Raw genomic sequence first — 27869 nt, 5'->3', positions numbered from 1 at the left:
TGGAGACACTACCTTACTGTTAAAGAGAGAAAAAGAAGGGATGAAGAGAATTAAAAATGGACCCCGGGCTGAACAAATGAACAGAAACCGCAGGTACAGACACGCGACGATTATACTGTACGCGGAAATTCGTGGAAAACACACCCGAAGGCTCACTCATTTACCTGTGGCCTGAAGGCAAGGAACTGGTACTGAAATATGTGTAAAAAAAACACACACACACACACACACAGAAACACGCACAAACACACACACACATTTTCTATGGGGACTTTCCATAGACATAATGATTTCTATACTGTACAAACTGTACATTCTCTCCCTTTACACTAACCCTACACCCATCACAGAAAACTTTCTATTTAACTTTCATTTTCAAAAAGCATTATGATTTATAAGCTGTTTTCCTCATTGGTACCAAGAAATGTCTCCACGAATTTTGGATATTGCCATATGATATTGCCCCATAATGTAAGGTTTATCAGGCCAGACACGCACACACTCACACGCACGCATGCACTCACACAGTCACACGCACACACACGCACACACACACACACACACACACTAACACGCACACAAGAAGCTAATGAGAGCAAACTCTGGACTGAGTTCTCCTTCTGATTCGGCCCCTGTCTGTTTTCAATCGGCCTTTCAATGATTTTTAATTTGTATCACTCACTCTCACACTCTTTCCAAAGAGCTCAATCCCTCCCTCTCTTCATTCTCACTCACTTTTTCCCCCTCCCTCTGTCACACATGCACACAGATGACAGTTCCCCTATCTCTCAGAGCCAGTGCCTGTATTTTAAATAGGGACTTGTTTGTATTGAATGCAGTTAGCTGTTTGTTGTGATTATGCTCATTTCGACAACCTTTTTTTTTGACGGTCTACGGTTTCAGTTTTTTTCATTTCTAATGCGGTGTCGTTGAATAGGGGTTTGCTGAACTTTATTTATTGTTTTGGTAACTCTTTGCCCTGTGGTTGATGTTCTCTGGTGATATTCAGAGAAACAGAAAAGAGGGGGAGTGTGTGAGTGAGTGAGTAAGTGAGTGAGTGAGTGAAGGAGAGAGAGAGAGAGAGAGAGAGAGAGAGAAAACTCTGAGCCGCAACAGCTGGTTTTCAGGTTTGAAGTTTTGACAGCCGCGACTGAACAGACACTGTTCGTCCCAGCCTGTAAGAGGTCACTCAGTACCTCTGGCTGGAGGAGAGCGAGTGCAAGGTGCCTGATGGGACAAGTAAGGGTTTAAGCGGCCCGGAGGGACACTCAACAGGACACCGGTGGACAGGATTCGGCACCATGAATCGCAAGGAGTCAAAAAGGTACAGACTTTCTGGCTTTCTATTCCATTCTGACTGTCCTTTGACAGGCGGCTACGCTCTTTAGAAATGATTTGATGACACCTCAACGCAAAGCTCTGCTTTAGGTCTTCGTGTCACTGGGTTTAATGTGCACTTGAGGCTTGATAAGTCTGCCTCATTTTGCAGCGCATTGCAAAGTGATCACTGTGGTTATCTGACAAAGCTGTGGTTTCTCCTCATGTTCTTCAGAACATTGTGTTTAGGTTTCAGTTCTCTGTGAGAAAGACAAGCTAGTCACTTTCAAAACGGTTCAAAATGCACATTCATCATTCAAACGCTCTCAAGATTGTATAGATTTGCACATGTATGCAGTGAAGAAGCAGTGGTGCTTGTCTCTGATCTTTAAGAGGGGATTTCGCACTAGGGAGATGAATTGCTTTTGACCTAGTTATACTCCTGTGACCTGTTGTGGATAGAGGTATGTTCGCTCGTTGTGTTTACAGTACATAAGAGGCATTAGCAGGAACATACTGGTTGGTGTTGTGAAGAAACATTGCAATTGTCCACTAATTTAATACCTAATCAGTAAGTTAACAAATGCTACAAACGGAGTCAGATTTTGAAAGAGTGTCAGTGTACATAAAAGTCCTGCCGGCGCAAAATGACTAGTGTAACGAGATAAATGTATCATAAATCAATGTGATAATGGTAGAATCGATATTTCTGACTAGGAGCTTTTGGGGGCGTCTGTTTTGTGCATGTTATCTCAGAGGTCTTATCTGATTGCTTGGAAATGACAGACATAGCCGTGGCTACAGTGATGCTATCAGCATGAGTCTCATTACAGCAAGTTTATGCAAGCATGTACTATTTAATATTTAATGGTTAATATTTCATATTCAATATTTCATTAAAAAAAGAATACTTAATATTAAATATATAATTTGAAAATTATATATATATATATATATACACAACTATATATACATATATATATATATATATATGAAAGCAATTATAAAAAATAAATATTATATAAATATATATATATAATAAGTGTAAAATAATATATATAATACATTTACTGTAAATTATATATATATTCAATGTATATTTGACAAATATCACTATTTGTCATATATGCTGTAAATGTTTTTGTCACATCTGAGATCTTAATATTAAATATATAATTAGCGAATTATATATATATATATATATAAAATTGATATATGAAAGCCTTATAACAAATAAATATAATATACGAATATATAAAATAAATGTAAAAGAATATATATATATATATATATATATATATATATATATAAATGATTTAAATATATAATTGACAAATATCAGTATTTGTCAAATGTAAAAAAAAATGTTTTACATGTACATGAAGCAGAGATGGAGAGGGTATAGACTCATGGAGAGAGAGAGAGAGAGAGAGAGAGAGGGTGGGCTACAAACAAAACCTTCAAAGTCCTCTGGCATCAATTAATCAATTAACGAAAGAAAGGGAAGAATTTGCATGTTCCCTGACTCTTTGTGTATGTGTATGTGTCTGTGTGTGTGTGCGTGTGTATGTGTCTGTGTGTGTGTGTGTGGTGTGTATGTATGTGTGTGTGTGTGTGTGTGTGTGTGTGTGTGTGTGTGTGTGTGTGTGTGTGTGTGTGTGTGTGTGTGTGTGTGTGGTGTGTATGTATGTGTGTGTGGTGTGTGTGTGTGTGTGTGTGTGTGTGTGTGTGTGTGTGTGTGTGTGTGTGTGTGTGTGTGTGTGTGCATCTGTGTGTGTGTGTGTGTGTGTGTGTGTGTGTGTGTGTGTGTGTGTGTGTGTGTGTGTGTGTGTGTGTGTGTGGTGTGTATGTATGTGTGTGTGGTGTGTGTGTGTGTGTGTGTGTGTGTGTGTGTGTGTGTGTGTGGTGTGTATGTATGTGTGTGTGTGTGTGTGTGTGTGTGTGTGTGTGTGTGTGTGTGTGTGTGTGTGTGTGTGTGTGTGTGGTGTGTATGTATGTGTGTGTGGTGTGTGTGTGTGTGTGTGTGTGTGTGTGTGTGTGTGTGTGTGTGTGTGTGTGTGCATCTGTGTGTGTGTGTGTGTGTGTGTGTGTGTGTGTGTGTGTCTGTGTGTGTGTGTGTGTGTGTCTGTGTGTGTGTGTGTGTGTGTGTGTGTGTGTGTGTGTGTGTGTCTGTGTGTGTGTGTGTGTGTGTGTGTGTGTGTGTGTCTGTGTGTGTGTGTGTGTGTGTGTGTGTGTGTGTGTGTGTGTGTGTGTGTGTGTGTGTGTGTGTGTGTGTCTGTGTGTGTGTGTGTGTGTGTGTGTGTGTGTGTGTGTGTGTGTGTGTGTGTGTGTGTGTGTGTGTGTGTGTGTCTGTGTGTGTGTGTGTGTGTGTGTGTGTGTGTGTGTGTGTGTGTGTGTGTGTGTGTGTGTCTGTGTGTGTGTGTGTGTGTGTGTGTGTGTGTGTGTGTGTGTGTGTGTGTGTGTGTGTGTGTGGAGGGAGAGGGTTGGGGGTAGGGTAATGGAGCTGGAGATGCAGCCAGGAACTGGGAGTAAAACACTGGCTACTGTGGCAGGGAAGGGGTAGGGGGAGGTTGGGGGGATTTCCAAAGAGAAAGGAGAAGTTGTTTTCTGAATGACATGAATAGAGCAATGGGTGCAGGAGGAGAGGAAGAGAAAGTGAGCGAGTAGGTGCTATGCATGGCTGAAACACTCAAACACTGTATGATTGCAAATGCTTCATTAGATTATGATACTGAATGCCAGGGTGTGCAGATGTACACAAACCAAACCAAACGCTCAGAAGTTCGCTGAGCTAAAAACAGCACACTGATTCTATAGGGGTCAGTATATTTAATCATAATAATTGAGCATTTTTCACATGAATATTTGTTGTAAAACAAAGCAAGACTGAAAGAAGGTGAAATACAGTACCATTAGATCAACAGAAGTTCAATTATTTATCCAAACTTCAGTTGCGTTCACATTTACTGTTGCTTGCGAATTTTCACAAGCGAAATCCAGTCATTTCAATAGGAATCCGTGCTTTCTGGCAGAGAAAGTGTAAAGAGTACCTGAAGACCAAAAGTACAGATACCTCCATTACAAGTTCCAAGTAACCAACTTCAATCCCACTTGAGTAAAAGTCTTACGAGTATCTGATTTTAACAGTAAGCCTACTTAAGTATTTTAATCGTATTGAATGGCTCAAAGACACTTAAGAGACATGAGTTGATTTGGAAGGAGAGCAAGCACTCAAGTAGTCAAATGCTTGCTTTCTGGAGTTTCATGTGAGGGTGAAAAGTTTTCCACACTGATTTCGCTTAAGTTGGTCACACAAATTTTCCGTGCTGACCACCAGAAATCTGCTTGGCTTGAGAGTTCTGACTTCTGTGTGAGAAGTGCTTCATCACTGTAAAAAATCCAACTTATGTTTTGTATGACAAATTCAGTTTTTAAAGTTTATTCAACTATTTAACATGAAAAAAGTTGAGATAACTCAAACACGTAAGTTGAGAAAACTCAAAAATGTCCTGCAGCTGGTTCCCTTAAACTTTTAAGTTTTCTCAATTTTTTTTTTTTTTTACAGTGTATGCTATTGACAATGGACCTTTTTTTTGCCCCTCGAAATTTCGTGAGACAGGGATAGCTGGTCAGTGTAATGGACGTGCTGAAAGGTACACAATGCTACCCCACACACTAAATTGGGACACACCAAGCCGATGGTCGCCCGTCGGGCAACTTCAGGCCTTTTTTGAGTGTCGGACGGCTATGTGTTTCGCATCGTTGGCTCAAGTCGGACACTGTCTGGTTTTCATTGGTGAGAGAGAGAACTCTGATTGGCTTAGCGAGCGAGTCAGTGCACGTGAATAAAAGCAAAGTGATGAAAGCGAGCAGAAGTCAAGACGGTAGAGACAGACGGCTGTTATAATTTTACATCGTCTTACCAGAGCATTCAAATGCATGATCTGACTGGATCAGCGTGATTGATATTTAAAATGCTAAGCAAGCATTGCTTTGTTTACGGTTTGTACATATGCAGTCCTAGTTTCGGTTTCCCTTTTTGAATGACAAAAATAGATTATTGATTCCTGCTGATATAGACAGATATTTACTTCCACACAGCACAAGCTAGATGAGAGTCGCCTTTAGTCCTTTTGGTGTGTTCAAGCGCAGCTTTTTGGCCGATACGCAACCGAAGAGCGGCGACAACACAGTCAGCTTTCGTCACCGCTAGTTCTTTGACGTTTCCCGGGCTTAACAGGGAGCTTTGGCGACCAATTGTAAAGACCTTTCAGGATTCCCATTACTCCAACCTCCAGATAACCACACACTAATTTTCGCTGAAATATTGCTAATGTGACAGCACCTTTAAAGTAAAAAATTAAATAATTTATCACATTGACAGTTTAAAAAGTCAAAATTGCAATACATAAAAATGCAATTGAGTGACATGAACATTTTTTTCTGGCTTCATGCATTCTTTTTTTAATTAGTGTGGGTGAATGTGGGTGAATTTCATTAAAAAAAGCAACATTTTGGACAAAAAGCTGAGAAAATCGTGTTTTCCGTGTCCGGATCGGATTCAGAACGATGATCAAAACACAGATGGAGTCGATCGAGTCCATCAACACACTCAGAGCTTCACAGTCGTTTCCTTTTCCTGGGTCGACATTTCTTTCAGTAATGTTAAGCAGTTTTATATACTGTTTAATGTGTGATGATTGCGTTATTTTACAAGTGCGTAAGCAATGCTTTTATCGCTTGTTTCTGCTTCTTCTTCTCCTGTGTTTTGATCCAGAGATTTAGTACTCTATCGGAAGATCTGTAATAGCGCCCCCTACCATATAATAATTAAAACACGGATTGCTGGAAACTATCATCAATGGCGGGGAAGCGTTGTCATAAATGATAGAAAATTCTGTCAATGGCGGGGAAAGAGTTAAATAGCAATATAAGATAAAATTGAAGTCACAACTCTTAAATATAGTCATAATTATAAAATCACAGGAAAGAAAATCACAGGGCTTTCTTTTAAGTTTACATTTTGACTTCACTTTTCATTTTTTACAGTAACACCAAATATTGACACAACATTGTATCCCGAGGTCCCAGACGATTCCACACAGCACAAACATTTGCATAGACTTGTTTACAAATTCATTTACATTAACCAAGTGCATTTTCCCTCATTTGTTTACTGTGTGTTTGCGTCTGTATCTATGTGTAGGCCTATGTGTGTAGGTCTGCAGAGTGTGTATTGTGTATTGTCATCAGCCGTAGAGCAGGGTGATGCAAATAAGCAAGCGAGAGACGTGAAAATGTGATGGGGAATTTGCATTATGCAGTCATGTCTAATATCTGGCTTGTCAGAAACAGTATGAAAGGAAGAGAAGGAAATATGAGGTGTATTTTATGAAGGTATAAATAGGAAGGCCAAAATTTCTTCCTGGTCTATAAAGTTTAACCGAATTTAATTTATGCTCTTGGCTTGAGTGTGTATTCGTTTAGCCCTGATCTCAGTGGTTAGACTTGGTTTGCTTAATGAGATGAGAAGGTCAGAGTGTATGTGTGCAGAGAGAATTGAAAACGAGTGTGCTGAACTGGACATTGGTTCAGGAGGAAGGGAGAGAGAGCGTTTGGGAGGGGTTTGGACGTTCTAAGAACTCATCGCTACTTCTCTGCAGTCTCGACCAGCTTCCTGTTCGTGACACTACCGTCACAGACCACAGTCATTCTTGCTGATGCAGTCAGAGACACAATTTGATGTCCAAAGTCCAAGAAGGACATATTACTAACTTACACTGCCAGCAGCAGATGTGAATTTTACAGTACTGGTAGACTGATGCACAATGTTTATGTTTTCTTTGTGTGACTGATAAAAGAGAGAGCAAAGCAGAGAGAGAGAGAGAGAGAGAGAGAGAGAGAGATGCTTATCTACACTCTCTAACTGTCTCTCTTCCTGTGACATTGACGGCCTGAATAGTGGCATCTATAGGGCGGCAGATATCAACACACAACCTTACATATACTGTAAACATCAACTTACTTGATCTACCGGTAGGGCTTGCAGAGCACGAACAGTCACACATGTACACAGGCCTGTGCAGCAGACTTCAAGTGGAACCCATTGCTCTTGGTCGAAGGCTCACGGGGACATAAAAAAAAAATGTGTTAGAGTAGATATAAATAATATTTAATTTAGCACCTGTGTAGTAGGCTAAACATACCTGCAGGTTTTCATCTATAAAAAATGTTGCTTGCCCTGTGCAAAACTCACTGCAAATGTGCTAAGGTGGTTTCTAGTAGGGCTGGGTAAAAAAATATATAGATTTCTCAATTTTAATCGATTCTTATTTTGAAGAACTGATATCGATTCCCCTCTGAGCCCCTTAATTTTAGGTTCACATTTGTACCTTCACGGTCAAAACTGACAGAAGCCTTGAAATGTAACTTTTTTTTTTCCTTCAGGAAAATCAATGTAATATATTTTTGTTCGAAAATATTTTTTGATTATTATTTAGAATTTTATAATTCAATGCAATATTTATACCATTTTAATTAACTGTTTTTTTCCATTACAATTAATTTGAAATACTGCATTGAAAAATTATTATTATTTTAAAATATATATTAACATTTTGTGTGTGTGTGTGTGTGTGTGTGTGTGTGTGTGTGTGTGTGTGTGTGTGTATGTGTGTGTGTGTGTGTGTGTGTGTGTGTGTGTGTGTGTGTGTGTGTGTGTGCGTGCGTGTTCACATAATACTGCCACAAAAGTAACCAAGTGTCATGCCATTTATGAAGCAACATTTAAAAAAATTCAAAACGTCAAATGTTTTTTGACCGAAGAGGCCTAGAGGGTTCAATCCCAAAAGTCGATCTTTCAGTCTGTTTTCCCTTGATGAATAAACAACTTAAACACGCCTCCCATCCAGTAAATCGCAATAAGCTTGGTGCTTTATTACTTCTGATATAAAACAACACCTCAGCTTTCAAATTCTGTCAAATATATTACGAAATTCAAACAATATACCGTTTTGGCGCTCTTTACTGTGGCGCAACATTATATGGCGCCTTCACGAAGCGCACGTGAATGAGCATCTCTTCCGCGCTTTATTGCAGCTTGTTATACAGCATGAAATAAACATGATTTACAAGGTATGTTGAAAGATACAGTAGGCTACAACTTACTGAAATCCGTATCATGTCTCACGTAAGCGCTCAATCAGTGTTTCTATCGCGGATCAATAAAACAGCTTGTAATAATGTCATGTAATGTTAGGCTACATCCTCAGAAAAGCCATTCAATGTCCAAAAACGTGTTAATCTGCTAGAAAAATTAACTTAGACAGGAGCATTTTGATATGCACTATATTGCATGTTCATTGAATTTCTTATCGTGTTCTTCAGTTTTGCCATTTTTACCTGATAGGCTCCAATTAATCGATTTTGAATAATTTGAATCGAATCGCAAGCTTGTGAATTGAATTGAATCATGAAATTTGTGTCAATGCCTATCCCCTATTTATTCACTATTAATTCACTAGGTCTTCTGTGGGTGGGTTAGAGTGTATTGGCAGGTTGTTAGGGCGTTTCTAAGTGGTTGCTAAGATATTTATAAGTAGTTGCTAGGGCATTTCTGGATGGCTGCTAAGTTGTTCTGGGTTGTTACTAGGGTGTTTCTAAGTGGTTGCTAATGTTGTCTGCATAGTGGTTTCTCAGTCCTTGATTCAAGTGTTTGGCTGGCTGGTTGCAAGACTATTTATAAGTCGTTGCTTGTTTGGTTGCTAGGGCAAGTGTTTGCTTAAGTGTTCGGTGTGGTTACTAGGGTGTTTCTAAGTGGGTATTGGGGTGTTCTGGCTGGTTGCTAGGTTATTTATATGTTGTTTCTAAAGGTGTTCTGCATAGATTTAAAGTTTGCATTCTTTTATTCAAGGTCATGGTGTGGCGTATCAATCTTCTATTGGTCACACATCTTTACGTGATATAAATTCGAACTTTGTGGCGCAGCGAAATGCGAAACTTCTTTGCTTGAGCTAGGCCTAGTGTTTCCTGTACCCCACATTTGCATGCGTAAGAATGGAAGTAAAAAAAAAATGTAGAATTACCCCCTTTCAGTAGTTGTTGGGGAGTTTTGACTGGTTGCTAGGGCTTTTTAAGTGGTTGCTAAGGAGTTCTGGATGGTTGCTAGGGAGTTTCTAAGTGGTTGCTAAGTGTTTGCTTATTGGCCCAAGTCAAAAGATCACATGCCTCGAGGCTCTTTGATTTCCTCACCCTTTAATAAGTCTCAGTTCTCTAATACAATGTTTGTCTATGACATTTTTTATGATGTACGTCATGTGAAACTGTCAGATCTATGAGAAAAAAACTGGATATTAGAATAAACAAACAATTTAAAGGGATAGTTGACACAAAAATAAAAATTTAATTTACTCACCCTTAAGCCATCCTAGGTGTACTTTCTTCTTTCAGCCAAACACATTCTGGGTTATATTAAAAAAATATCCTGGCTCTTCCAAGCTTTATAATGGGAGTGAATGGTACCATTTTTTTTAAGCCTAAAAAAGTGCATCCATCCTTCATAAAAGTAGCCCATGCGGCTCCAGGGGGTTAATTAATGCCTTCTGAAGTGAAGCGACGTGTTTTTGTAAGAAAAGTATCCATATTTCTAACTTTATAAACTATAATCACTGGCTTCCATACCTAATGGCCGGATACGAGTCTAGTTCCGGCGGAACCATTCACTCCCATTATAAAGCTTGGAAGAGCCAGGATATTTTTTAATACAACTCTGATTGTGTCTTGCAGAAAGAAGAAAGTCATATACACCTAGGATGGCTTGAGGGTAAGAAAATTATGGGATAATTACAATATTTGGGTGAACTATCCCTTTAAGGCCAAAGCATACTTCAGCTATCCACATTCCGCGATGGTCCGCGCACTGTCCGTGTGACGTAATTTTCATCATCAGTAGGGTGACGTTTCAGACTGCGCAGACTGTGTGCTTACAACATGTGCGAATGATTTGAAGGCTTGAAAACAAAGTCTACTAGAAAGTGCACAGGCGCCGTACGTGTTTTAAGGAGTAGCCTATACTTTGAAAGGCTCACAAGACAGAATGCAGAAAATTAAGTATACCAGGGCCTTTAGGTGGATGTATAGTATCTTTAGGTGTATGTGCTAATACCTAAGAGGTAGTCTAAGCAAAACAGAACACTTAACACAACATTTCTCATGACCAGATCACATATAACCCATGATGACACACAGCCAATATCAAAAAGCCCCACCAACCATCTCTGCTGTGGTTTTCAATGCAGCATTAGGGAACCACAAATGAAGTGTTCAACATCAACGACATATTTCATAATATTAAACAAAAGATCTAAATGCTGCTTAGCCTGGTAAAGACAAGTGACCGATGTGATACTGTGAAACTTCTGTGGTTTGATGGGCAGCTCTGTTCTGTAAACTGTTGTTATATATACTATGTTTAGTTTGTTTGTGTTTTGGAATTTTGAATAAATGCTTGTGTCCATGTCCCATTTGTATTGTTGATCAGCAGTGGTTGTTTGAATATACCTTTTTTTTTCCTCACATGTTTACAGCAGCAGGAAGTCCTGTACTGTGATAAAGAGCAGGAGACCAGTTCAGAGGAGAATGACTTGCCCGAGTCCTCAGGAGATCAGCCGGGTTCTTCAGAGTCCACCGGCTCACTCTTTCCGCTCTGCCAGCCTGGACGAACTCATCCTCCGCTGCCTCCACTGCTTCGGTCAGTGTTCGACTCACCTGTATCTGTCTGTCAGTGTCAGCCTCAGCCTACATGACAGCCATTTGAATTCAACAGGTTGCTTGTCCTGATGTTTTCATGAAGAAAACATGACCAAATGATGTCTTCCGAGTAGTTAAAGTAGTCACATCCAGGGCTTCACATTAACACCCGGGATGAAATTTACATATAATCTATACGTACATTTTACAAATTGTACTTTTTTAAAAAAGGCATCTGAAATAATAAACTAAGTGCAATGTACTGTTGTCAAAAATATAGATTTTTCAATGCATATCAATACTGAAATATCTGAAATGCTTCCAATACTAATTTTCCGCAGAATACACGATTCCAGCTGCGCTTTCTCGCTCTCTTATCGCCCCGATTTTGTGCTCAAATCCAAAGTATGAGCACATAAAGCCGCCTCTCAGCACTAAATTGAGTTCTTTTTTTGCTGCTTATTGCGCTTAAACAATCAAATACACACAAAATAATGTCAAAATGCCGGTCTTCACGTAATCAGTTATGTTTTAAGTGAATGTAAACAGTTAAGAAAACGTGCGTCAGATCTTAAAGTGACAGTAGCATAATAAACCTGCTGCCAAATTGCGAGATAATATAAAAAAATATCTATATGGCAGTTTTGGTCTATATGGCAATATCTATATGGCAGTTTTTCCCCATGGTATCGGTGTCAAAATTGTGGCCTGTAAAAATGCTGAGTGGCTGGTGAGCAAAAAAGTAAATGTCAAGTCACTTGTCAGAACAGAAATTCATATATCTCCCACTTTTCTGGGGTTTTCAGCCCTGTCTCTGGCCTCATGTGCCCATCATTCCCAGTATCCGTGTGCCAGCCAGATTATGTAAGTCTGCCGAGTAGTTTGAGGGACAGAGGGTCAGCTGCTCTTGTCAAAGAGAGAGGGAGAGAGAAAAAGAGAAACAGAGGGAAATCTTTTGGTTTACTAGCATTCAAGGCCTGGGAATGTGTTTGTCCCTCTATGCTAATGAGACAAAGCCTGATTGTGGCCTCAGTTTTCGCAGGCCTGCCCTCTCTCTTGCTCTCTCTATCTTTAGATGTCTCTCCCCCTCTCCCTCAGTTGTTTTTTTCATCATCCCACTTTTTATAATACACTTTGCATGTTTTTTTTCTTACCCTAAGTATTAAACTAGGGATCCACTATATATTTGTACCATATCTGTTATTGGTCAATATTTGAGATTTTTTTAATTCATCAGTATCGGTTGATACTAAATATTTCATGTTTATTTCCCACTTTTTTACCTTTAGATAACCTTTTCCGTCATCTAATTCTCACTTTAAAGTTGATCATTAAAAAATAATTGTTATAAATGTGCTGCACGCTTTCCTTTCAATAACAAAATAAACACACAACAAAAATGAGAAAACAGAAGTTAAGAAAGCATCTGATCATCCGATGTGGATTTGTTGGCACGAGTTCTGCAATTCACCGGCATCATGTCGACAGATGAGGTCATTAAAATTACACTGTTATGAACGTTTGATTATAAAGTATATTTGAGACCATATAGACTGTATAGATCTGGCTATACGAGACTATAGTTTGAATTATAAGCTCTCATTTAATGTGTCATTGAACAGAAGAGTGGCTCTAGTGAGCGCGTAAACGTCACATGCTTTTGATTTTCCCGGCAAAAACATAAAAATCAGTCTACAGGCTTTCATAGACAAACTAGGAAGTCGGAAAAGGTGTCTATTCACACATTGGCAATTAAAAAGCGATTAATATGCGAAAACTCCTCCATATAGCCCCTTTAATATCGCCCATTTATTGGTCATCGCCATCGGTCAAAAACATTAAAATAATACTAAACTAGTCCTGAACCATTTTTGCTAATGATGAATGATTCCTGAAACCACGTGGCATATTGAGAAGAAGACCTTTAAGATGGCAGACAATAAAATAAACCATAAAAAATCATATTGAAGGCGAAATCCAAGCCATGTATAGAGAGGACAATATAGACATAGACTTGGAGGTGGGCCTCAATGCCCTGGAAACCATCTTGTATCTAATTCTAAACATTTTGTTTTGTAGACTCGGAAGGGAAACTGACCAGAGGGACGCAGCTTGTCCATATGACCCTGATGATGCATAACTGGGTTGTACCATCACACATCTTCGCCCATAAGCTGCTTTCTCTATATCCTCCTTCAAGCACCACTGCCATTATTTTACCTCGTCCATCATTCATAGAATAGTCTTGGGTTCAGTCACAGCCTCGCATGGCTCTTAATCCCACTGACACTGAAACAAGAGCTGCCCTGTTTCAGTTTAGCCTGTTTATTGAGGGCGGATTATTTTCACTGAGTGTAACTGTTTGTATTCTCGTTCTTCTGTTCTTCCTCCTTGACTTGTTATAACATATAAGGATTGTCCTGCAGAGAAAAGGGGACAGAGGCGCCCACAGATCTGCCACTTCATCAGGTTGGTGGATCCACAACATTCACACGCGCACCTAAAAATCACTTAATGAATGAAAGGATTGATTGGATTCGCTGTCCTCCGCTTCTTCTGTGTCTGCCTCAGGCAGTGGATGAATCAGTTCAGACTGATGTTTGAGGTGGACCCTCTGTTAGAAGAAGCAATGGGAGATCTCTGGGCTCTGGTCAGGGTTGAAGGAACCGATTCACACTATCAGCTCTTCAATACACCTTACATGTGAGTGTTTTTATATTCGAGATTCATGCTCAAGCGTTATTGGCGTGCCAGAAAATCTTCCGGTCACTGACAGAGCATTAGTAACCTTATATCTACTGTAAGTGATTTAAAAAAACTTTTGATAGTTTTGATTTGTTTAGACACTACATAATTCAATTTGTGTGATTTTATAGTATTGCTAACTGTACTGTAATGCTGAAAAAAAATAGTTTATATGTGACGAGCTTCGGACAAAGTCGTTTGTTTCAGTATAGGTCTTTGTTTTTGACTACATTCTTGTCTTCACCAGTCTGATTTGTGACGATCTATTTGGTTTCTGTCTGTCCATCACTATGTCTGAAACCAGTAATCCTCCAGTGAATGTTTCCCAGACTCCCTCTCCCTCTGTGAAGAAAAGGAAGGTTTCGCTGCTGTTTGACCACATGGAACCAGATGAGATGGCCGAACACCTCAGCTACTTGGAGTTCAAAAACTTCTGCAACGTCTCAGTAAGTCACCCTGAAGGCTTATGACAGTATCTCTCACATCTGACCAGATGCTGCAGGGAAAGCTCGTGCAATGTGAGTTTATGTGACAGTCTAACCTCAGTTTAATGCTGAAGTGACGGCACAGACCTACGCTGACTAATAAAGCAACCATAATCACACCCGTTGCACTCATACCAGGACATGTCAGATCATATCAGAGGATCGTTATGTCTTGTCGATCACATTCGTGAGTCAGTGCTCATCTGGATTCAGCTGTGACTGTTGTTGTGTGTCACGTTAGTTTCTGGACTACCGCAGTTACGTGGTTCACGGCTCAGTGAGGGATAATCCAGCTCTCGAGCGCTCTGTCATGCTGTGCAACGGAGTCTCCCAGTGGGTCCAGCTCATGATCCTCAACAGACACACCCCACAGCAGCGAGCAGAGGTCTTCACCAAGTTCATTCATGTAGCACAGGTAATTACACACAAACACACACACATTCAGTCGAGCGCAACGGTAGGCTTCCAGAAATACAAGTAACATTCCTTTTCTCCTGAGAAATTGACACCTACAATACCTTCAAGACACCTACAATAGGATCAGAGGTTGTTAAATTATGGTATATGATTATTTAGATTATATAAAATAAAAAAAGCAGGTGCACTAGCCAAATTCTCAATAAAGATCTTCACTACCCATAATCCTGGAGAGGAAGCGATATGATGTGGCAAGAAAGATCTGATTACTTTGATATGAATTTAAATTATTAATATTAATTATTAACTATATATATATATGTGTGCTGTCCAATTGATTAATCACATCTAACAAACATAAAAGTTTGTTTATATAATACATTGTGTGTATATATTTTGTTTATATTTATATATAAAATATATGCATGTGTATATATACACACACATATATATATATATACACATATACATGCATACATATGTGTGTGTGTATACATACATATAACATTTATGTTATATATATATATATATATATACATTTATTGTATAAACACGTTATGTTAGATGCTATTCGTCGATTTAACAGCACTAATATAGATACAGTATACAGTGACATTTTGTAATAAAATATCTGTAGTCTATAATTACAATTAATTACCTATAATTAATAGTTTAAATAATCAGCATATCAGTCAAATCAGTATATAATCAATAATTGCTGTTTTGATTACATCCAAGCCAGTGCTTCATGGAATTTGTAGTTCATTCATTCATACGCAATCTTTTACTTCTTTTGTATATTTTTTTCTGCTTCTAATCAAAAGTTTGTACTGTTGTGATTCTTTTGGCTTTAAACTTTTTATTGAAGAATGTTTTTGTTTTTTTTAAATACTCTTTGGAGAAAATGAATTGGATAACCACACCTGGAAACCAATTTTGTGAACACTGAGCAGTCGCTGTTTGTGTTCTGTTGTGGATCTGAAAATGAAAGAATTGTACATGTTGAAATGTATGTTTCAGTAGTCTGGAACAGTACGTCTGGAACTTTCCATCAATACACTGACGTAAAATGTCCTGTAGAGAGCATGACAAAACATGTGGTTTATCTCCGACCCTGCGGCAATTCATTTTTTTTAGGTTGCCTGTGATATCTGTCCGTGAGATGTCTGACTCACCGTAAAACATTTTACAACATGACACTGAAGACATGAAATTTTTGGGATTACAAAATTGAATACCATATAAATTCATCATATCGGTCAGTTGATGAGTGACACCTATCAGGATAAGCCTATAAGACAGCTCACTTTGAGGATGCCTGAGCATTTCATGTATTGGTTCAGAGGAAACGATTACATCATATGTGCTTTGTGTGCTGGCCTGTATTTAACCACACAAACATAAATGTACGTACAAGACAACCCAAAGAAAACACCTAGAAAACATGCAAATGCGTCAAATGTCAGTGAGGAAATCTGATACAAGTATGCCACTCGAGAGTAATGTTCCTGTATTGGGAAATGATTTGGGAGAACTGTTGCATAACTGTCGCTTTCAAGTGCTTTTTTACAGGAAAGAGGATGTGCGCAGCTCGGTGTTGCCATGCATCGAGAGAATGTAATGCTACGATTCACTGCATGTTTGTCATCTGTACCCCTGTTTGAGCAGAAGCTGAGAGCTCTACAGAACTTCAATACTCTGATGGCGGTGATAGGAGGCCTGTGTCATAGTTCAATCTCACGTCTTAAAGATACAGCCAGTCTGCTGTCGTCTGATGTCACAAAGGTCAGTTTGTCTGACCCCTAGGTTTGCTAGCCACATCCTCTTTACTCACACGCAACTATTTTTACAAGGGCTTAACAAATTGCCTGATCTTAAAGGGATACTTCACCGATCAGCATTAAGCTTTGTTTCAGTAGAAACCCGGTAGTATTTTGGAATGGCCGTGCTTCCCTCCCTCATGTCCCCCTGAGACGAGAGATTTCTGTATTGTGTTTCTGGAAAAAAAACCTCATATGACGCAAAAATCGTCATTTTGCGTCATCGGAGGCTTTTTTGTCCAGAGGCGAGAGACTCCAGCCAGTAGGAGGAGCTCGTTCTGCATGTGTTCAACCCGCCCATAGGGGGATCTCACGATAAAACGCCGTCTTTTCAGTTTCCAGTCGACTAGTAGCCTAGCTGTATCATTTCTTCCGACACTGCCCTCTGTAACCGGTAGGCGTGGCTTGGGAGTGGCCTCATAGGGCAGCGAAGCAAGTGCATTCTGGGAGTTGTTGTCTTTCATCCACATGAGCCAAAAATACATTTTCTGGCTTTTCTCAGTCTAGAAGGCACCAACTTCTAAAATAATTTCACATTTCTACTACATAAATGACCCAATTTAAATACACATACATTTTTCCAGCTGTGAAATATCCCTTTAAGTCATTGATCTTCCAGCTATTGATCTATGTATTGATTCTTTGATTAGTTTGAAACAGCTGCATCTTTAGTGCAGTTCACAATCTCTACAACACAGCGACCATAAGGCAATCATTTTCATTGTTTTCATTGTTTAATATTAGTTCAGTTGTATGCAGTTCTAGTGGAGCCAAATCCACAGAAATCTAGGTTTCCCTCCAAATTCAGTGGAAAAATGATTGCAGATTCTTTGCGGGCCCATCTTACTGAAGGATTCGGGCTCCTTACGTAAATGTTTTAGTTGTTGTCCTATTTTGGAAGGACAATTGAAATAACAATCTTGCTGTTTTGCCCTTGTGTAAGGTACAGGACAGCGCAGATTGCTTTAGGTTGAACTGTTTCTGCGAGCAGGGTACTATAAATCTCTGAATACCTTTATTCAGCAAAGATGCGTTAAATTAATCAAAAGTGACAGTAAATACATTTATAATATTACAAAAGATTACTATTTCAAATAAATGCTGTTCTTTTGAACTTTCTGTTCATCAAAGATTCCTGAATCATGGTTTAAATTAAATTTTAAAATATAGCAAAATTTGTAATAATATTTCACAATATTACTGTTTTTACTACATTTCTGATTGATGCAGCATAAGATAACTTTAAAATCTTTTGATATCCAAACTTTTGAAAGGTAGTGTACATTATCCTTGTATTAATTTATACAACTTGAAATGTTAAAACATTTATTAGTGTATGTTGAAATTAACAGATTAATAAATTATGTAATTACAAAGGTGCAGTAAGCGATTTCTGAAACACTGTTGAAATTGGTTTGGACTGAGCAGCACAACACACTTATACCCAATCAGCAGTAGGGGGCGTGTCCACTCATGATGGGGGAGGAGAGAGTGAGCCAATCAGCAGTAGGGGGCGTGTCCACTCATTATGGGGGAGGAGAGAGTGAGTGAGCCAATCAGCAGTAGGGGGCGTGTCCACTCATGATGGGGGAGGAGAGAGTGAGCCAATCAGCAGTAGGGGGCATGTCCACTCATGATGGGGGAGGAGAGAGTGAGCCAATCAGCAGCAGGGGGCGTGTCCACTCATGATGGGGGAGGAGAGAGTGAGTAAGCCAATCAGCAGTAGGGGGCGTGTCCACTCATGGGGGAGGAGAGAGTGAGTGAGCCAATCAGCAGTAGGGGGCGTGTCCACTCATGATGGGGGAGGAGAGAGTGTGAGCCAATCAGCAGTAGGGGGCGTGTCCACTCATGATGGGGGAGGAGAGAGTGAGTGAGCAAGAGGGAGTTTTGAAGAAACACTGTAGAAAGAGAGATGGCTGAGAGACATTACAAATGCAAAAGCGAAAATCTCAGAGGACTTTCACAGGAAAAAGAAGAGTTATGATCAGACGAGAGCTTCTAGGACCCGCGTTAATATTAGAAAAGCTTTCCAGTGCTGGAGAGACCTAAGCAGGCCTGAGGTTGCGTCGTTTCTGCTCCATGAATGAGTAACATTGGTTTTGCCACGTTTCACAGAACCAAGATATGTTATTGTAATATTAGGTATAGTAACAGGACAGTTTTGAGTGTCATTGTTTGTCTGAAGCTGCTGGAAATTAACAACCAACTCTTGCTTGTATATACTCTTGTGTACTCTGTTTATTTTTTGTTCTTCCTTGTCGTTTGTTCGTCATCTTTGCTTTATTTTTTCGAAGCATTATTTTGCTTGGCAGCTATGATAAAGAGTCATCCACTCTCTTATTGTGTGTTCGTGCATTTTGGGGGCAGAGCAATGAAGGGAGGGGTGTGTTTGTTTGGGTTGATTTAAAATATCAACCGTGTTTCTCAGAAATCACTTACTGCACATTTAACTAATATTAAAAAAGAAATGTAATAAATGAGATCTAACTTCTCAGAAAGGCTCAATACCTGTTATTTTCCCTTCCCCCCCCCCCCCCCAGACTCTCAGTGAGCTCACAGAGCTGCTGTCATCCTACAGCAACTATTCAAACTACAGGCGGGTGTACAGCGAATGCACTGGATTCAAGGTGCCCATCTTGGGTGTTCATCTCAAAGATCTGATCTCCCTCAACGAGGCGTTGCCAGACTACCTTGAGGACGATAAGATCAACTTGGGGAAACTGCAGCATTTATACAGCAACATTAGCGACTTGTTGGCCATCCATGACTGCACCCCACCGTTTGAGGCCAACAAAGACCTGTTGCACCTGCTAACGGTGAGACGGAGGGAAAATGGTGGTTTGAAAGTGATTTATTAACAACAAATCCATTTACACTGGAAAGCCTCTCTTCTCGGAAGTGTTTGTTGTGCCTCATGCAATGCTGTGGGTTGTAAATACCTGACCAGGCCCCACCAGTACATGGAACAATTGTGTCTATTTAGAAGCATGTAAACATCTCTTTATTTGATTTCTATAGAGAGCCTGCATCTATTTTAAGCCTAAATTTGTATTTTTAACATCTTGCCGGGTAGCCCTCATCTTTGTGGTTATGCTCGGCTGTTTGTGTGTGATACTGAGAGATGTGGATTGCAAACAGTAGGCGTCCTCTCATGTGTAACGATTCTGCCCCACCTTGCCCACAGCTCTCGCTAGACATGTGTTACACGGAGGATGAGATATATGAGCTCTCCTACGCAAAGGAACCCAAGAACCCCAAAATTCAGGTGAGGCCCTCAAAATAAGCATTGCCTTGCTATCTGGCTATAGCTCATGCTTAGGATTCAGTATTCAATCAAACACCTAACACAAGACACAACGACATGGTTCTCATTATTCATTTGTAGATTTCTTAAATATTCATTTATTTAAATGTATTAATTTATAGATACAATGATTTGAATACACTTCTATTATGAGCAGTCTATCTATCTATCTATCTATCTATCTATCTATCTATCTATCTATCTATCTATCTTCTATCCATCCATCCATCCATCCTTCTATCATCCATCTATCTATCTATCTTCTATCCATCCATCTATCATCCATCTATCTATCTATCTATCTATCTATCCATCTATCTATCTTCTATCCATCCATTTCATCTATCTGCCATCCATCCATGTATCTTCTATCTATCGTCTATCCATATATAATCCATCTATCCATCCATCCATCCATCCATCCATCCATCCATCCATCCATCCATCTATCATCTATCCATCTTTCTATCATCTATCATCCATCCATCCATCATCTCTCTATCTTCTATCCATCCATCCATCTGAATGTCTTGAAAAAAATGTTCACAGAGTTTTAATTGCGAAAGAGCTCAACAAGGACAAAATTGGCATCCCAAGTTTTGAAAAAGCTACTACAAATTCAGTCATTTTGGGTCACAATAATCTTAAGAGTTCTTGGGAGTTTTGCAAACAACAGCAGGCGAAAAATGCCATATATGGACCATTATATCATAGAGAATTGGAGGTGTGCTCTTTTGACACGGCCCAGTAAGAAACCTGCAATAACACTATGAACCACATGGAAACACCCTGAAAACCACTCAGAGTGCATTAGCAACCACATAGCAACACCCTGGTAACCTCCAACGGTTGGCATTGCATGGCATGACATTATTGCATGCAAGTATCACTCAGATTCTCTTCAGAAAGAGTGGAAATGCAGTTCTCTGACATCTAAAAAAAGACGGCATACACAAACTCTGACATGCATTACATATTCAACAGGCTGATATTCATGACTTATGCTAGTGTTTTCATATTGCCTGACCTTGTATGTGACCTGTTTATAGACAGGGAGTATCCCGTTCTGATGTGTGGGTAAAGGACTCGGCGCACTCCTCTTTGTGCAAACACTTCAAAGAAAACCACAAAAAAGACACATTGCTGAAAGACGCGCGATCGTTATCGTCGTTGCTTTCAGTGTGGGTGTTGTTACGTACAAGCTTTGTTTGATTAATTCCTATAAATCCTCTGTCTGTGACAGCATTTGCATTTTACAAATAAAACGGCTTTGTTTGTATAACGTTTTCCAACGTTGCTGATCTTATGAGCGCTGGTGTTGTGCGAGTGTCAAAAACAAAACTGTCAGGTCTCTAACCACACTGGTTCTGTAGCCCGTAGCTCCAGTGAAGCCCCCAGTGGTAGCAGAGTGGGGTTCGGGACTGACTCCACGCCTGGATCCCGCAACCATCTCCAAACACGTTAAACAGATGGTGGATGTAAGTGAGAAACGTGTTTATTCCCACTCTTATAGGACCAGTTCCTTACTGTGACAGAGTGACAGAGTGACAGGTTCCTGGCCGTCCACTCTCACTTCCTTAATAGCATGCAAGACCAAATGTCACAAACAGATTTCAGATGTCAGTCTCTCGCGTTCAAGATAACAATGATTGCGTTGCCCCCTACAGTCCATCATGAAGAACTATGATTTGAACATGGACGGCTACATTTCTCTGGAGGACTTTGAGAAGATTGCTGCAAATTTCCCCTTCTCCTTCTGCACACACGAGAGCGATAGGTACGAGGCCTTTTACACTCTGATAAACGCAACCCCCCAAAACACACAAGAAGTGAAACTAACACTTGTTTTCGTCCAAAGTTTTTTTAATGTTTTAGAAAGGAGTATCTAAAGATCACCACGACTACATATATCTGATCAAAAATACAGTAAAAAATATCCATTTACTATTTCAAACTGTTTATTCCTGTGATGCAAAGCTGAATTTTCTGCATCATTACTCTATTATTCAATGTCACATGATCATTAAGAAATCATTCTAATATATTTTTATTGATTTGAAATGGAAATATTTTGTAACATAAAACTTTGGATCAATTCGTCTCAATTGCTATATATATATATAAAATGGGATTTTCTCCAGGCCTGATTGACTTACGTGAGCAATTCATTAAAGTAATCAATCTCTGTCCTTTATTTTTCAGAGAAGGAGAGATCAGAAGAGAGGAAATCACTTCATATTTCATACGTGGGATGTCCGTGTGTGCTAAGCTCGGCTTCAACCTCCACAACTTCCAAGAAACCACGTACAAAAGGCCCACATTCTGTGACTCCTGCGGAGGATTTGTGAGTGTTAAAACTGAGGACCATTGCATTTGCGGAGCTCAGCTCTGACTTGTCTGTGTACCTCATCTAACTTTCTTCCCCTCTGTTCTCCAATAGTTATGGGGAGTCAAAAAGCAAGGCTACCACTGCAAAGGTTAGAACATACTAATCAACCAGTTTCCTATAGATTGGCACATCAGCACCATTTTAACCGTGCTCTTTCTTTCAGACTGTGGAGTAAACTGTCATAAGCACTGTAAGGATTTGGTGCGAATGGAGTGTATGAAGAGGTTCCAGGTGACCAGTAGCTCTTGTCCCAGCACCCCAGGCCCCGTCTCAGGCCACCACACTAAGGGCAACAGCTGGAGTGAGTTTTCTTATGCCAATCATAATACTGTATACAGTAAGTCAGCCGGTCAATATCGCAAAATAACCCCCAACAGGGTGATCACGGCATAGAGGGACTTTGTACTATCCTGGGGCCGGTTGCACCAGCTGTGCGTAAGTTACAACTTAGCCTAGTTTTGATGTAAATGGACACTAAGTTACGACTTCTAAATATTTTTGCGTTGCACCATTAAACTTAGTTGAAGCGTATTTCTACGTATAAACTAAATATTTACGGCAGCTTCCAATCAGGAGTAACGGTTGGAATAAAACATCAGACAGACTGAACTGCATCAATAAGCTCTTCTTTTACCTGACAGACTTCAATTCTTTCGAAATATATGATAATGCTGACATTTACACTCGCTTACATTTTAAGAGAGAGAACATTATGTGAAAAGATTACTTTGTTAGCGGCTTGTTTAACACGAACCCGTCCTGAACAGCGCGCTGCTGTCTGCACCGGTCCATGTTGTGCATGTCAAATATCAGTCATAATCAATAAACGTTTTTTGTATCAATATTTATTTATTGATCCTTATTAATTTCAAATACAGTTTCTGAATGTTATTTACATATAAAAACACTTATGTTATTAATGATCAAGTAGGCTATCGTATTTAATGGAAACTTATTTTTACCGTTAACGTGAGGCAAAATAAGTTGAATAACTGAAATTCACAGCTTTTCAACAACTTTTGCTCACGTATTTGAAGGCTGCTATTGGATCATTGAGGCTAAACGTCATATTATGTGACTACGCATTACTTTACGGAAAGCTTACGACCTACTAGCAACGTTCTGCCTTACGAACAAATGGTGCAACGGAATAAAGTACAGAGTTAGTTACAAACTAGCTAGTGGTTACTAAGCCTCTAGTGTGGACTTTATTATGTTCCGATTTAAGAAAGAACTTGCGAACGGCTGGTGCAACCCTACCCTGAAGAGGTTTATTTTTTGCAATATTGACCTTTTGATTGTACACTATGCCATTTTTGTAGTAGTTAAATGGATATGAAATATTTATTTGAGAATTATATTATTATGCAAGAAGAAAGACACCATGGTGTGATCATGAAACTAGCATAGCTAACACTCTCAATGCAGTTCGTAACCATTTTATTTGTTTATAACTATTTTTAACAGAACTATTTTTGTGTATTTATTTATTATTTAAAATAATTCATTTTTATTATTATTTTATTTGTATAATCTGTTTACGCCGCACTCAAGATAGGTTTATGGCTAGACCTTCATGCTTGCTTTATTGTAAAATATTTTACATATTCATACGAATCCCATCATACGAAATCACAACCTTGTGAAACAGATAGGTTTTCTCATTAGATCGAGCTGGGAAATCGGTTGCCAGGAATATTTGTGTGTTAATTATATTGTTTGTTAATATATTTTAGCAGTCATTATTAAAAAAGATATTTGACTGCATCTTAACACAGTTGACCAATCAGAATTTAAAGTATTCCAGAACACCTTGTATTAAAGGTGCACCGTGTAATATTTAGGAGGATCTGTTGACAGAAATGCAATATCGTATACATAACTATGTTTTCAGTGGTGTATAAAGACATTACATAATGAACCGTTATATTTTTATCACCTTAGAATGAGCAGTTTCTATCTACATACGTCCCTTTCATGTCAAGTCGCCATTTTGTGCCGTCATGTTTCTACAGTGGCCCTTAACGGACAAACGCGTTTCGTCACTATGTCGTTCTTCATGCAAAGAAACTAGCTAAAGTCAGCGAATAAAACACTGACACAATGATCAACAAGTAACAATAATATTCACAATAACATTTCGTTTTACTGAATAATTAAGTAAATATAATTTCTTAATCTTTGTAAAGAAACCTCATTGCTTAACTGGCTCTTCTCTGCTGTCTCAGACGGCGACATCTTTTCCTGTCCGCCACCGTAATTTCTTTTGGTTGCAATTCGCAACCTCACCACTAGATGTCGCTAAAAATAACGCACTGCACCTTTAAGCTAATGCACGTTTAAAACCCCTATGAATTAGCTTGATGAACCCAGGCTGAATGTGAAATAGCATAATTCCCTTACTATTAATAATAAGTACAGTAGTATGCTACCATTCATGAAACTATTTAATGGTTATTTTAAGCATATAAAGATGCGGCAAAATAGTAACAGTGGTATGCCATTTTAAAATTAACCAGGTATTCCCCCCATTATGGTGTATTTCCAATTTAAACAGGAAGTTTGGTCGGGACATATATATCGAAGAGCCAGTCCCTTTTATTTTTAAAGTCAGCATGAAATGTAAATTCAATGTGTTTTTGAATGCATCATATTAATCTTATTGTGAGTGATTCATCCATGTGTATGTTTTATTTTTAAATGTCTTAATATTTTGGTGAAATGACAGACTTCTCTCTGGTGACGCATGTCAAACATCATTTAGTCCGCTTAAACCCCGCCCCTTTCTTAAATTAGACCTCAAGCTAACATTCAGATCTGCCTCCATCCAATGAACAACTGATGCACCGTTACACTTACCTGTACGTCAATACTTGTGTCACTTTTTCAACAGTCATCACACAGTTCTCCTAACCAACTTTCATTTAGGTGTTAATTTCACATTCAAAATGCGCTAAAGCTATCATTCTTCCATAACACTAGCAAAGATTGGCACATGCATCAAAGCAACTGCTGTTGTGCTGTTTTGAAAAACTGACCTAAGTATCGAGAAATGTGTCCTAGTGATTGTAAAAACAACAACTAATGGCATAGACATTTACTGCTTGCTGTCAGTTGTAAATAGTATTTGGGTGATATAATTCTAGAAACTGTTTGATAAGACATTTGTGTAGTGCAGGATGAGTCATCAGTATATTTTTGATCTGTTTTCCTGGAAGAGCAGGACTGAAATTGAAATGTGTATATCTGCTAAAAGTGAATTCATCTCAATGTCTATGAATACACTAGCATCCAGATAGCTACTAAGCTAATACACATGGATTAAGAGCCACAGAAATCCTTTAAGTCTTCATAAAACGAAAGCTGTGACAGTATTGCCTTCCCTATTGTGACGTAAAACGTCTTCTTGAACAAGAAAAATAATAATAAAAAATCAAATAAAGTACAGCGGGACTGATTGGATGGTTGTTAGTCGTGCGTAGCCAGATCTTCAGACTGACGGCAGAAGGTCTGGACTTAATAGCAGCTTTTATTGGCCAAGGACCGTCCACAGGCCATCTGACCGACATGTAAAGCAACCAATCAAATCAGTTCGTTCTGTTCCGCGTCATGTTTAGGGGCGTGAAAATGTAATGTCGATGTCCCTACACAATAACAGACCGGTGTGTAAAACTCTTGGACGTATTTTAAAAGTGTTTGCCATGAACTTTACATACTTTTAAAAATCCAGCGTTTAGTATGACTCATTGTCATAGTTGTAAACACAACGGCGTTCTTTTTCCATGAGGGGGTTTGGCATCACGACGGCTTTGTTTCCAGGCGGACCGTTAAAGAACGCGACACGCACGTCTCCTGCTAATCCTGTAGAATTCAACCAATCAGATGACGACTTCAAAAATGCTGAATTGTTTCCAGTTAAGTGTGCCATGTGCATCAGACGTTCAGCCAGTGGTCCGTGGCCGTCTGAGGTTGAGGCTAGGTTGTGGTTTGCTGTTGCTGTGATCTCATGTGAGTGACAGGTTGTCACTAAACACGTCGTCAGAGAAGAGATGTTACAAGAGTGAGGGGAAGTTAGCCATTTTGCATGGATAAATAATTTAGAATAAACAAAAAATGGTCAATTTTGATTTCATGTTGACTTAAGTTGCCAGATGATTTATTGGCTCTGTTTTCCGGCCTTTCAAATCAGGTTCTGAAGAGGAAGCATTTGTCTTTCCGAATGGAAACCGATCTGAAAGCTCCAAGGGCCAAACTTCATCAGACAGCGACGCCGAGGCGGGCACACTATCCGACAGGTCCACTCAGACAGACCCAGGTGTTTGGACGCCGGTGGCCAAACGGAAAGATCGTCTTCATTCCCAGAAACAACATCCCCCCCTTGAAAAGGTATTGCCATGAAGCACACAATGTTTCATTTTCTTGCATTCCTCACAGCAAACATAGTGGATGTTTTCAAAAATAGATTCAAAAAGTTAAGTTGGTGAGTGAGACTGGTTAGCATACACATCTATGAGACTAACGTTACCTGCCTTATCGTCCCAGAGTGCCACTCTACCAGCAAGGGTGCGAGGTTCATCTGCCCCTAGTTCTCTCCTACAGGAGAAAATGGATGAACTGAAGCTGAACAAAGATAAACGAAAGGAACCAGACTGAAGTAGTCTGTGCAAATGGCCGTTTGTTTGTGTGTGGTGGAACTGTTAAATACACTGGACAGAACAGACTGAAGAACATGTCCTCATCTTTCTCGCCAACTGTCTTGTTCTATTGTCTTCAACAGATTGTTCATGACGTTCATTAAATGTGATGCAATTCTCCCTGGAAGGGATTTTATTTAAGGAATTACAGATGGTCCGCTTCCTCAGGGCTCTTTGAAACCCTGCCGGTGGATCCGTACAGTAAGAACTCTCTATGCACCAGCGTCAACTGCCAGCGAGGACCGGTTAAATGGACCTCGCATCTCCACAAGTACTCAAAAGTGGACTGCGACATCATCAACCTCACTACCACTCGTCTTTGTACGAGACCGACGGACTTTCTTGCCTTTCGACGCGAAGTGCGAGGTGCTTTCTGCAAGAATCGTTCGATTGAGTACAAACATCTACTGCCTTAATATTCAAACTGATGGAAAATGACCGACTTGAACAGGAAGAATGTACCTCCTCTGTTAAGGGACGTGATTTCGGTGCTGATGTAACACCCAGAATGCATCACTGTGCCTTATGTAATGAACAATTTCATTGAGAAGGAGACAAAGGGTATTATATCACTGTTTATATCAGACAATAGTCCTGTCTCAATTCAAAATGATCACAATCTACTTCATTAGTGATCGTGTCCATCTGGCGTATGGAAAAAGAGCGGGAGAGTGACATTAAGGGTCAATTAAAACGAACACTGTGGACCAATTTTGATTGTTTTTCTAACATGTTTTCTGTTAGACCATCTCCAACTTGAATGTCTGTTTTACTAAATCTTGAATTTAGGCTATAGATTTTTATTTATTGAGGAATGATAAATCGTAAGTATTTTCCATAATAAAGCACTGCCTGATGTGATTGAAATAAAAATGACAAAATGACCGAAATGTTTTTCTTGTCCCATACGAATGAACGCTTGTTGTGAGTGTGACAACACTTCATGTCTGA

General features: G+C 39.4%; 1 protein-coding gene across 3 annotated transcripts; it reads left to right on the top strand.

Annotated features, from left to right (window-relative positions):
- The first annotated feature begins 783 nt into the window (after positions 1 to 783).
- Positions 784 to 27802, top strand: rasgrp4 (RAS guanyl releasing protein 4). 3 transcript variants are annotated; one of them, XM_082181351.1, is made up of 17 exons: positions 784 to 1324; positions 10902 to 11065; positions 13144 to 13253; positions 13475 to 13533; positions 13636 to 13767; positions 14114 to 14255; positions 14536 to 14709; positions 16380 to 16496; positions 19072 to 19347; positions 19716 to 19796; positions 21209 to 21313; positions 21503 to 21612; positions 22038 to 22179; positions 22276 to 22312; positions 22388 to 22525; positions 26414 to 26610; positions 27002 to 27802. In XM_082181351.1, the coding sequence occupies exons 1-17, from the start codon at positions 1302 to 1304 to the stop codon at positions 27020 to 27022; spliced, it is 2028 nt and encodes a 675-aa protein (XP_082037477.1). In that variant the 5' UTR covers positions 784 to 1301; the 3' UTR covers positions 27023 to 27802. The 3 variants fall into 3 exon arrangements, with proteins under 3 accessions (XP_082037477.1, XP_082037475.1, XP_082037476.1); XM_082181349.1 differs by having other exon boundaries at positions 26767 to 27802; XM_082181350.1 differs by lacking the exon at positions 784 to 1324 and adding an exon at positions 1361 to 1781 and having other exon boundaries at positions 26767 to 27802.
- The last annotated feature ends 67 nt before the right edge of the window (positions 27803 to 27869 follow it).

This window comes from Leuciscus leuciscus (assembly GCF_965113295.1).
Source record: "Leuciscus leuciscus genome assembly, chromosome: 10".
In the NCBI taxonomy this organism is placed as follows: Eukaryota; Metazoa; Chordata; class Actinopteri; order Cypriniformes; family Leuciscidae; genus Leuciscus; species Leuciscus leuciscus.
This window is presented reverse-complemented; position numbering and strand designations above follow the sequence as displayed.

What these genes read in the sequence shown, in the direction of transcription:
- rasgrp4 (XM_082181349.1), top strand. Translation starts at nt 1,302, where the DNA reads ATGAATCGCAAGGAGTCAAAAAG. An exon ending in AATCGCAAGGAGTCAAAAAG is followed by an intron (nt 1,325 to 10,901) that starts GTACAGACTTTC and finishes ACATGTTTACAG; the next exon opens with CAGCAGGAAGTCCTGTACTG. An exon ending in ACCTGTTGCACCTGCTAACG is followed by an intron (nt 19,348 to 19,715) that starts GTGAGACGGAGG and finishes CCTTGCCCACAG; the next exon opens with CTCTCGCTAGACATGTGTTA.